The sequence below is a fragment of the Vigna unguiculata genome, chromosome 6 (genome assembly GCF_004118075.2).
Source record: "Vigna unguiculata cultivar IT97K-499-35 chromosome 6, ASM411807v1, whole genome shotgun sequence".
NCBI lineage: Eukaryota > Viridiplantae > Streptophyta > Magnoliopsida > Fabales > Fabaceae > Vigna > Vigna unguiculata.
In genome coordinates this window covers 29,302,352-29,314,728 of record NC_040284.1, presented here as the reverse complement: position 1 = coordinate 29,314,728, position 12,377 = coordinate 29,302,352, and the positions used below count along the sequence as shown (strand labels likewise).

General features: G+C 31.2%; 2 protein-coding genes across 6 annotated transcripts; both read right to left on the bottom strand.

The window, feature by feature from the left end:
* Positions 1–532: 532 nt before the first annotated feature.
* Positions 533–5,129, bottom strand: LOC114187191 (putative E3 ubiquitin-protein ligase RF298). 5 transcript variants are annotated; one of them, XR_003605200.1, is made up of 5 exons: positions 4,953–5,129; positions 4,584–4,627; positions 2,205–4,314; positions 1,596–1,820; positions 1,212–1,471 (listed from the first exon to the last, which is right to left on the bottom strand). XR_003605200.1 is itself a non-coding variant. In XM_028075357.1 (4 exons), the coding sequence occupies exons 3-4, from the start codon at positions 4,308–4,310 to the stop codon at positions 929–931; spliced, it is 2,649 nt and encodes an 882-aa protein (XP_027931158.1). In that variant the 5' UTR covers positions 4,311–4,314; positions 4,584–4,627; positions 4,953–5,129; the 3' UTR covers positions 533–928. The 5 variants fall into 5 exon arrangements, 4 of the variants coding, with proteins under 4 accessions (XP_027931158.1, XP_027931159.1, XP_027931161.1 ...); XM_028075357.1 differs by lacking the exon at positions 1,596–1,820 and having other exon boundaries at positions 533–1,471; XM_028075358.1 differs by lacking the exon at positions 1,596–1,820 and having other exon boundaries at positions 533–1,471; positions 4,584–4,621; positions 4,953–5,091.
* A 5,214-nt stretch (positions 5,130–10,343) lies between these two features.
* Positions 10,344–11,677, bottom strand: LOC114188172 (cytochrome c oxidase assembly factor 4 homolog, mitochondrial). Its single transcript, XM_028076722.1, has 4 exons — positions 11,553–11,677; positions 11,165–11,322; positions 11,003–11,048; positions 10,344–10,791 (listed from the first exon to the last, which is right to left on the bottom strand). The coding sequence occupies exons 1-4, from the start codon at positions 11,629–11,631 to the stop codon at positions 10,736–10,738; spliced, it is 339 nt and encodes a 112-aa protein (XP_027932523.1). The 5' UTR covers positions 11,632–11,677; the 3' UTR covers positions 10,344–10,735.
* Positions 11,678–12,377: the final 700 nt, after the last annotated feature.

Genomic DNA, 12,377 nt, shown 5'->3' with positions numbered 1-12,377 from the left:
AAAAATTATTTAAAATTTAATGTATTTGGGATTTCCAAAATTTGTGTACATGACACTCTTAAAATATTTTCTAAAGATATGCTATTGGTGTTAATTCACAGGGGCAGCATCTCTGTCGTCTCCGCCTCACAAATATCTTCTGCAAACGTGTGGATTCTCTCACTGAGATTTCCACATTGTTATTGTCTAAAATTTGTACTCATTTCTCTATAATCATGTACAATTGAATAAGATGAATGGCTACTACAGAAACAAATCTCAGATGAATGGCTACTACAGAAACAAATCTCAGACCCAACTACTGCCGTAATGATAGAAAGCATTAATGCAGTTACAGTCACATCACACAATAATCCACGTGTATTATTCTGTGTTAAAGACATTTTTCTTAACTTGGGAAAGATCACTGTATACAATTTCAGTAGTTTTTGCTCATCGATTCTTATTGCATGTTTTTTGTATTTGAATAAGTCATAACGGTTATTATTGTACATGTAATGGCAAAAATCATATTAAGAGACACACTACATTGTAAGAATATCTTTACAGACATGATGTTTTCTCTATTCACTTTGCTTTACTTTTGAAGATTACCTTGTGGTTGGATCAAAGCCTTCACTCTGACTTAATAGAGTTAAGCTAGTGTTCAAACACTTTCAATTTTCTTTCGGAGACAAAGGACTATACATAAGTAATTAGAATGAAGATGTAATGAGGAGCTGAGCATTCATTTAAAGGAGATGAGAGAAGAGCTTCAAATAAAACTGCGACAGCAGATTAAAGGAAGTTGTAACACAAGAATCAACCTTGGCATTGAAAGCAACATAATGTATCTGAACTCATTGAAATGCATGATCTGAATGCATTATTCTTTTGAAGAGCGTCTCACGGACATTATTCAAAACACTCACTTCATCCAAGTAAATAATTATGTATGGGCAAAACGAACAGAAATACGCTTCAGGATTGGGCTCCTGCAAGAAGGACAATCTTGCATACCTTGTTTCTCATGGAGCTCATTGCAGGTTGTGCAAACAACCTGATGAGCACATGGGAGGAATACAACAGACATCTCTTCAGAGAGACACATCACACATTCTCTTTCTCGTTTAACACCCCCGGTCAAAGAGTACTCATTTAAGCCTGTAGCAAGTTCTGAGATAAAAGTGGCCCTTGATTCTTCCAGAACAGAGCCATTTTCCATGTCCACACGGCTGCTGGCATAGTTTCCGTCAATTCCCCTTCTCAGTGCAGCAATTTTGGAAGAGTCAGTCTTCTGTCTCAGTTGTGCAATTTCTTTTTCAAGTTTCTGGATGTCATCTCTGTACCTCTGCAGATTCTCCTCTGCTTTCAGTTTGATCATATCCTCTTTTGATTTTGCTGACTCTTCAATTTGTTCCCTTTCTTTTCTTATAGAACTGGCCTGTGAAAGGAGTTCTTCTTTTGCCTTTGCTACCTGCTGCCACCTAGCCTGTGATATTTTCCTTTACAATGAGAAAATACTCGGTAACAAAACTAATTTGGCATTTACACATTGAATAAGATGGCAACTGCAGAATCTCACAAGTGATGTATGTGTAGCAAACTGTACTCACGTTTCACTTCTGTAAAACAATATTTACACTTTTGTGGTTCAGGTGTCGGTACTTTAAAGTCTTGCAACCACAAGATGAATAGAACCTTCAAAGTATGAATCAAACAAGATGCACCAGGACAGAAAAAAGGATGATAGACCATATGCTTTAATTTCTTGGTGACGGACGGAAGGCAGTTCAATTCTTGACCCTTTAGACGGTAAAAAGAGGCTAGTACCTTGTCATCTAACACCATGGAAAGGGGAAAACACTTTGATTCATTTAACATAAATTGCACTGCCCACCCACTCCCATTCTAATGAAAAATAGTTAAACCATGCATAGAAACAAACCACAAATAAAATGTCAATGTGTCAATCCAAATTTAATTGATACAATCCTGTGCATAAAATGAGAGTTGCGAAATTTTGAAATTTCGGATCATTGCTCCCTAACCACAGTTTCTGACATTTCACGGACATTGCTCTTTTTATATTGAAGAGAACATGAAAGCATAACATGAGAGCAAATTACAAGCCGAACCATGTACGTTAGCATAGACATCAGGTGAACATTTACAAGATAGAAAGCACAAGAAAAAGTAGTTAGAATATGCTTGAAATAGTATACCTCAACTTGATCCTGTTGTGCTTTAGCTTGCCCTAATTCCTGCTGAAACTGAGCTAATTTGTGTTTTTCAGCCATTAGCTCCTCCTGGAACAAGGATTTCTGCTTTTCCCATGATTGAAACTTCATTTGGGTCTTCTTTTCCCTCCTTGAGACCTCTTGACAGCTTGTGGCTGATTCTGCTGCACGTAACCTAGCAGCCTCCATCTCTTTCCTCAGCACAACATTCTCTACCTCAAGCTTGCGGACATCTGCATTAGTTCGTTCTACCTGAGAACTTGCTTTACACAAGGCATTTTCCATCTCTGAAATCTTTTTCATTGTGTTTTCCTCTAGTGATTGTTTTTCTTTTCTAAGCCGTTCAACTTCATCTTTCTCTTGTCTTAGTGTCTTAAGCTCAGCCTTGTCCTTGCTCAGCCGCCGAGCAGCCTGCATAACCTTCTGATTTGCCCACTCTGTCCATTCTTGAAGCTGGTTTTGCAGCTCCTGAACCCTTGGAACTAGCTTCAAAATCATTTCATCCTTTCTATCTTGGGGTATCCACTGTCCTAGGGGCTTGTCGCGTGGTATCCCTACACAACTACTATTGGGTGCCTCATTATCGCAGCAGATAGATGTAACAGGATACTCACTTTTTGAAGACAAAGAAAGAGAAAGATCAGTATCCATAGATGGTAATGCATTTGGGTTACCAACAGCGAGAATAGAATTTGCTTCAGGCACCGAAGATGAAGTATCTCTTGACTGAGAAGCGGTGTCACTGGAATCCAAGCTAAATGCCGCGGGGGTAGATGGCCCATCGTTAGATGAAAAAACAGCATTCAAATTGTCATTTGTTGCATCAACTCCCATTGTGTTACTTATGTTTAAGGATGCACTCTTTAAGTTTATCGTAGTAGATTCTGATACAGACTTAAGTTTTTTATCCAAGATTAATCCATTCAAGCCATTCAGTCTTCCACCTCTCAATGACCCTTTAGACCCATATGTTCGATAACCTTTTTCCACATGGAATGACTTCTGTCGAAAAATATATTCTCTCTTTGTGCCACTGGAATGGACCTTTCTAACACTCCCACACCTTTCTTCAACAAAAGGAGATTGAGGTGTTCCAGATGTACTAGATGATTTATCAATAGAATCACGCACAGAATTAGTAACCTCTTTCCCCGATAGTCCAAGAATTTGAGAATTCTTTGCGTTGTCCAAAACAGTATGTCCTGCCACAGAGGACTTCTCAGGTTGAGAACCTGAGGGAGCTGATTTAGAAGGACTTGGAAGACTCAATTCAGGACCTTTTGATTGTAATTTTGATTGTGATTGAGTTTGAACAGAAGAGCAGCCATCATTACCAAAACTATTTGAAGGGTCACCGTCCATTGCACAAGCATGTGACACGTTCATGTCAGAAATTAGCAATGCCCACATTGCATCCCCGATGCTATAGAATGGCCTAACCTCTCGAAGAACACAAACCAACTCAGCCAAAATATACTTCTCTAGCTGCATTAAATCTTCAAAATAATGCTCTCTTGAAGGATCCTCTTGGCCATTTCTAAGAAATGCTAAACCATTATCAACTACATTAGACACGGCATCTTTGCATCCATAACAGATGCCCGACCTTAAGATGGCCTTTGTAGCTACGTCTTCGGTGTATCCACATCCAACAAGTTTTTTAATAGCACTCTTGAAAATGATGTTCAAACTGCTCATGAGAAGTTCTTCTAGTTCGGCTTCAGTGAGATCACTCCAATCAGCGTCATGGAATTCATCATCCACCTCGGATTCCTCCTTAGGTTGGCTGAGTCTGAACTCAGATGAAACTACGGAACTAGACAATCCAAGGCCAAGCTTCAATCCATCAGAATGATCTTGGTTTACACTGCACATGTCAGAGGTACTAACTTGCCCATGACCTGGAGTTATTTCAAACTTTTCAGCAGAGAATTCATAACTTAGGCTTTCATGTTGAGCTGAAGGAATACTCTTATTTGGCTCTCCTAAAGGTGGATCAGCCCTGAATTTTCTCTTATTCCTGCTCCCTTTTTCTTGGACAGACACCGAAGGAGTTGTTCGACTGCTAGCACCGGCCACCAGTGATGCCATTTATCTGCAAATCAATATTAGTACGGAGAAAAAAAACATAAAATATATGAATATACTCGCCAAGCATCACTACTTCATTTAACATCTTCAGAATCATCCAAATTTTATTAAATCCAAATACAAGTTCCGTTAAAATGATAATGTGAAAATTAGAATCGAGGAGGAAAATTCAGAATAAATCTTCTAATATTACAGACCAAGGAAAAAGAAAAGAGGAGATAACTAACACTGAATTATAATCCAATGCTTGAATTTAAGAAGAAAATCCATTACCTCTGAATCTCAGTATTACAGCCTAGAGATATAACTTCCTGAAACTTTTAGATAGAAAGAAACCCATCAATGAATTATCAAAAAGAATACATGAAAGAGAAATAAAAAAAAAAATCAAAAGTCACCGAGAAACATGTACCCGGTACTCACAGAGCCACAAACATACCCAGATGAAAAAGAGAAAATACTGAAAGTACCCAAATGAATTCAAATACATGTGGATACTTCGCACTCAGTCACAGATCAGAAAAGTGATCATAGAAAATTGTGTTTTTAATATTATAGCACATGCATCCCCGAATACAAAGGATCCCAACAGGCGTTAATGAAAAACAGAGTTATGATCAGTATTGGAAGATTGGGGCGTACCCGATTGAAGCAGAATTTGGAACAATCAAAGGTAAGATTGATCTCAGAACATTGGAGAATCAGAAAGGAAATCCACAATTTTTTTTTTCTTTTTCTTTTTCCTTTATTTTTTATTATGCTGAGGCTGCAACAACTTGAGACCTTAAAAAGGCTTAAAGGGTAGAAACGTCTCTCTATAGTAACTAGGTTAGCTTAGCACTATGTAATGTTAATACAAAAACACAACAAGATCGATTTTTTTTTTTTTTAGATGACAATTAATTTCATAGAAGAAAAAATGCAGAAGATAAGCTACTGTCGTTTTGTGAGGAATTTTATTCGTGGAATTGATATTTGTTTGACAGAATAAAGATATTTTTTTATTTAAATTTATTGTTAGACATTTTTAATATTCTACCTTTAATAAATATAATTTTATATTCAAATTTAATTAACTCATTTAACACAAAACCTTTAAATATCCATGTATTTAAAGTTGTCACAACATGATTTTTTTCCAAATCTTTATTTGGCATTTCACTTTAATATATTTATTATGTCTTTCGTATACTATTTTGTAATATTAATTTATATTCAATTAATAAATTATTGCTTAAATTATTTTTGTACATATAAAAGTAAGGGTTGTACAAGGTTTTCCAACATTAGTTTGTGAGACCGTGTTTGTAAAATGTTAAATCTAAATTAATTGTGTAAGCATTAAAGTATATCTTTTTAATTATATGTCATTAAACATTGATTAAATTTATAGAATTACTTTTGATTCATTATTTAACGCATTTCAAATATATTAAAAATAAAATAGCTATGAATCAACATTTAATCTAATTTTAAGATATGATATATATTTATATTTGTGTATAAAAGAAGGCTGTTACTATAATAATTTTTTACTTTAAGTGAGAATACATTTAGTATTTCCTTATGTAATTATGTTTTTGACGTATCATTATAATAATATTAATAATATTGTTTTATACTTTTATTAATAAATTATTGCTTCTTATCTTTGTACATATTTTATGTATAAAATATGTATAAAATAGTGGTTATTGCAATAATGTAATACTTTAGCATTCATTTCAATGTCTAATATTGGTAAATTATTACTAATGATCTCTCTGAATCTCTCTATATATAAAAGATTATTACTTTAGTTACTTGTGTATATATAAGATTAAAGTTTGATAGAGCTTCAGATCATTAATGGAGAATTTCCAATTTTAAATATGAATTATTAAATAATTTCATCATCACATATTTAAAATACGTATAAGCCTAAAATCAAACATATAAAAAAATAATATTCAGATATCAAAAAGAAAAAACATATGAAATAAGATATAGAATTGTCAAAAGAACTAAGCTTACTTATTGGATTTTATCTATCTTAACGGTTTAACAAATAGGTTAACCTAACAAGGTTCATTTTACAAATGTTTGCACAAATTAGTTTAGTGGGTTAATGGAGTCTACTTATTTGAATTAAAATAACTAAACTTTTAAAAAATAATGAGTTTATTCTTTTGAGAGAAAAATAACAGAAATAAATTTTAAATGATTATAAAATAATTTTCTAAAAAACATAATAAACAATTTTAGTTTTTATATTCTAACTATAATTTTTTATACAATACATAACTCTCTATTTGACAATTTTACACGATAAAATATTTAATAGTTTTGTTTAAATTTTAACCATTGCATAATTAAAAAATAAAAAAAAAAAACTAATCTAATCCGCAGAAAATTGATTTAATTTGGATTGAAGCATCCCAATCCAACTGCATTTAAATTTTGTGTTTTCCTATAAGTATTTAATAAATTGAAGTAAAAAATCACAAACACCCTTACATTGACTAAAATGTTATTGGAACTTATAAATTAACTGTAATTCCTCCTTTTATTTAATTGAAGTATATTAAACTTGTATATTAAGAATGTTACTTGTAAATCTGTAGTAAGTCTAATTCAAGTTATAATTAAATATAATTCTATTTTTTTAAAGCAGGAATAAATTTAGTTTTTTACTTATTTGTATTTATTATACGACTAGGCTAATATACTATTGTATTAATATTTATTTATATTTTATTTAGAAATCATAGTTTTAATTATATTTCTATATTATATTATATAAAGAGATTTCTCTTTTGGACATTTTATTTTCAATTTTTACTTGTATGTATATTTTTAAATAAAAAATAATAATTTTACCAATTTTATCTTTTAAGTGATATTTTTCTTTAATTTAATATTTAATTAATTTGGCCATTTTTCTGTAAATTTTAACTACTTTTTATAATTAAAAGAAATAGTTAAAATTAAAAAAAAAAAGCTAAAAATAAAATTGTAAAAATCATTTTACTTTTTTTATAATTATAATAATAATAATTCTATTGTTTTTGATATCATAAAATGTTAAAATATAAATATATAAAAGTGTATTTATATGTAAAAGTCTAGTCATATATAAAAGTAATTCTTTGTAAAGTCTCACAACACAACATTAATCCACTATTCACAATTTTAAATATAAATCATTATGATTTTAATTACATGTTATTAAATTTTGATTGAAATCATATAATTAATTACCATCAATTATTCTATATAATTCACATGTACTATACCAATATATTAAAAATATAAAATATAAATGTTTATTATATATTATATGACAGTTATGCATAATATAAAATAAAATTATAATTTCTGCAATATATATATATATATATATATATATATATATATATATATATATACTTAAATATAATACTTAAACACAATTCAAATATGTTATAAAGTATAAACTATATAATACAAACACATTAAGTTTTTTTTAAATCTGTATATTTAATATATTATGTTTACAAATCACAACAAAAGAAAAAAATAATTCACACAATATAGATATATTTTTGTTTTTGCCTTTAATGATATGATATATTGATGTAACATTCTTTTTGATGTGATTATTCTGAGTTCATCATGTTTAACGAAAAAATTAACAAGAAACTAAAAGCAAAAATCATTTGTGAGTAACATCAATAAAGATCGAAACCAAATTGTTTTCTATTATTATCCTCTCAAGGATATTTTACAGGACTAAAGTGAAGAGTGGTGAATAAAAAATAGGAAAAAAGTTCTGATAAATTAACAGATGTAAATATGAAGATTTATAATGATAGACAGTAACTTAATATAATAAATACATGTTAAAATGATCATTCTTCTATGTTGCAAAAGTAGTTTGCAAGTTTTCTTTTAAAAATTGATATGCATGTTGTAAATTGAGATTTTAACGTGTATTTATCATTATGAAGTATAATATCCCCCAATAAAGTTCATATCTTATAGTTAATCGTTATTTCCATTTTACAATTAACTTAATTTAAAAATAAATAAATACCATGGTTAGAAGGGAGGTAAAAAGTATTGTAGTGTTATATGGTGATAAGTTTGAAAATAAATAGAGAAATTTATTAATTGCATTATATTATAATATTTAGGATGTTTAGGATCTCTGTAAGAAAAAGTCGTATAAGTTTTGTTTTAGGAATGATAATGAGCATTTTGTATGTGATTTTGCATTGGCTGACTATTAGGCAGTTTTTGATGGATTGCAAATTCATCAATCTAGTCTTTTCCAAACCATATTCCTTATCCTACTCTAACTTGCCCAATGTCATCACATGCCATCCCATCCCATCCCATCCCATCCAAAATCTTCTCAACTCTTCTCACCATACTATTAGAGAGATCAAAATGTTTAACCAGATGCTTTAGGTAGGTATGGTAGACCCCTGAATTTTCAGATAAATGTTTTTCAAGTTTTATGTTTTACGACAAAATCATCTCCTCCTGGTAATTTGAATATTTTGTATGTTTTATGACAGTATTATCATTAATTTGTTTTACAATGAAGATTCTCTAAAAGAATTTGATTTAAATTAAAACAAAAACTATATATATATATATATATAAGTGATACATCCTTTAATAACTCACCTTTTATTTAAATAATTTTATACCTTAATAAATAAAAGAAATAAAATATACATACATTGGACACCTTTGCCACAAAAAAAACAAAAAAAACTACCTAACGTTTTTAATTTAAATAAAATTCACAAACAATTTTTTAAACTATTTCTATAGAATTGCTTATTTTCTAAAACTATATTATTTAATTTAATAAAAATACATAACCACAAAACTGCATATACTTTCATTAGTAATAGGTTAGAGTTATAGACCAGAGAGAAGTAATGAAAATGAATAGTAATCCTTAATCTATAATCATTTATCCTTTGCTAATAAACAATAAACATAGCTAGTGAGAACATGCTGAGAGGTTAGTTGACCCGATCGCAACATGCAGTCAAGTTCTTCCTTGTATAAAAGACATACTTGATTTCTCCATGTACAAAAGGACAAACTATTTTAACTATTTATTACAGTTGCAAAGTTCTTCCAATGGTCATATAAAATTTTACATGTACTCTATCACCAGTAGTTACCGAAATATAACATGTTATCTGTGAGCTGGAGTACAAAAGGAATCAATGACCAAGCTGACGTAGTATGCAGCAACTAAAGCTTAGTATGCAGCAACTAAAGCGTACCCCAAAGTTCATAATTTATCTACTGTTTTGGAATTTCTATATAAGATAGTTCAGTCGGTGGTTCTTCAGACACGCAACTGACCCGTAATTTTGGTCACTGATGCATATACTAACATAGGCAGTAAGTGTGCATCACACACAGCTATCTCATGCTACTTCATGTTCACTATCAGGCCCTATGCAGTTACAACACGAGAGTTCGTCAGGCAATTCGTCCAGCTTGGTTGCAGGACCAGCTCACCTTTAAGTATATTTTAAGGGTCTTCTCATTTTGTAATAGTGGTGTAATTGTTTCTTCTCCCAAATTCAATGAATAAAAAATTCTAATAGTCCTTGAAAATTCGAAAATGTATTGGGGTGTTACTAGTGCGCTACATCTCTCTTTTATAAATTATATATTAGTCATCATAAATGACATTTTCCCTAGAGACAAATTATAGTTGAGTGGACTAATTGAATTGTGGTAGGTAATTGGACCATTGCGCCCCAAGTGACAAACGGTTTGATGCATCAGAGGGGTAACTATAAATTGCATCACACAAGTCCAACAATCCATACTCTTAATATATGATAGATTTGTACTTCTTAAAAGATCAGTTTTTTTTGTTTCAAATCCTTTAAGATGTGTGACTATAAAAAGGCTATTTTGTCAAGTCTTATAATTACTGCTACAACTATTGTTAAGAATAACCACCCTCTCCTTGCACTTAAAGCAATAATTTCACCTGTTACCGTACTTCATTAGCATCATGCATAATAAACATATGAAACTAGATCAAGAACAGGGTGCGAATTTGCAGAGTGCTTGCCCTGTTATCATGCAGTTAACAATATCATCAAACAGCAAGTACACAGTCCAAGTGAATTTAAGAAGTAAGAACAAGTTAGGGACGTGATTTCTCTAACCTAAAAACACATATTCGCATTTCAATCGGAAAACCCTGCTTATTATACATTTCTGTATGTAAAAGATCCCTTTCCCCCGTAAATCACTTTCAATTGAACTACGCTAAAAAAAATATATATATTCATCTGGTGAGCGAAGTAATATTCATCTGGTGAGGGAAGTGTGTGTACATAATTGTTAAGAAGATCTAGGAAGCACAGGATGTAACCTCATAAGCAACTAAAAACAAATTCAGTCTCGGCACAGTTCTACTTTCCTTGCATGTTTTTTCTCTTTTCAAAGCATTCCCTCAAAGCATGTACTTCTGTTAAGAGTTCAACGATGGTTAATTCAAATACAATTATGGAACTTAAACTTTCTGAATAAAAAAAGGTTGAATAATTAGTTATTTGGATTTCAAAACAAAATTTCCATGAATTCCAACAATCATTCTTACACACTCTCAACTGCAATATTAGATATGGATAACATGTCACGTGGGCAGAAAGGAACAGAGAAGTTTGAAAGATGGATACCTGGTTGACATACTTTCCAATTCCTGTTTGATCGAACAACGCAATCCTGAAAAATAAAGAAAAGGAATCCTCTAGGAATGGCCAGATCAAAGAATCTTAAATCTGAGGGTTTAGGGTTTTAGGGAGGGAAAATAAGTAATTAACAAAGACAATGAAGTTAACCTGCATCAAGCGATAGAGAGAAGAACATTCATCGAGCTGATTTACGTTCTCGTCATCGTCGTCCACATCCCTCTGGTGGTGAATGCCTCCCGGCGGCGGAGGCGATGGTGCCAATCTTTTTGTCTCGCTCAGGTTCTCCGGCAATTGCTCCATTTTAACTGCAACAGTTTCACAAAAACCAAAACTCATAAAACATACCAACAAGAGAATGCATGAAACTGAGTAAAGCTTCACAAAACAAAAAAGAATCTCCAAGAAAACAACCTTCAATTTTTAAGATATCATGCACTTCAATTCATAACCAAGATTTTCAAATCCCCTGTTCTAACAATATATGGACGGAAAAAAGAGAGAAATTAGAAAAAAAGATTACGAACTTACTCAGTACCTTTCTGGCGAAGGATCTCAAACTCCTCGGGGGGAAATTCCCCTCTCTTCGGTTTTATAAATCGAGCTGGTGCTGCCATTTTATTAAAGGGCACGTGGCACGCTCTTGAGCTTCTTTTCTCATGCTTGTGTCACCGCGCGATAATGACTACGCTACTGCCGAAGAAAAATTATAGGAAAAGAAAATAGGTTTTTGGTAAAAAAGAAATTAAAAGGCCCAGTGGTCGAGTAATGTGGGCTCAAAGAGAAAAAACCCAAATAGATGTCGGGTGATTAACGTATTTTTGTTATTTTGATTCAATAATTTCATTTAAACTTACATTCTTTTCACCTTTTAACTTCGTTTGAATTGTCACGTTTTCTTTGGAGAAAAGAATAATTGTTAATCAACATTATTTTCAAAATGATAAAAAATGTAATATCTATCCTGTATTTTTAAGAATATTGTTTTTAAAATTTAAAATTTAGTTATGAAAATTAAAGATTAAATTAAATAAAAAAAATAAAGGCGTTTCAAGCATAAAATAATAGAAAATTAAAATTATTAGCTAATTTTCGGTTGACCTGATGTTGGATAATATAAATTATGCTATATTGTTGTCTAACTTGTAATTTATTGTGCCAAGTTAATATTTTTCTAATTTAAAAAATTGTAAGAAAAATATAAGCTAAAACTTTTTTTTTAGAAAATTATATGTAATTTTAATGGTAAATGATGTTTTAAAAATGATTTATATTAGAAGAAACTGTACGAATAAGATTGTGTTAAATGATATTCACATCTCCTTTCAATTGTTAAATTTTAACCAACTCACCTTCAAACATC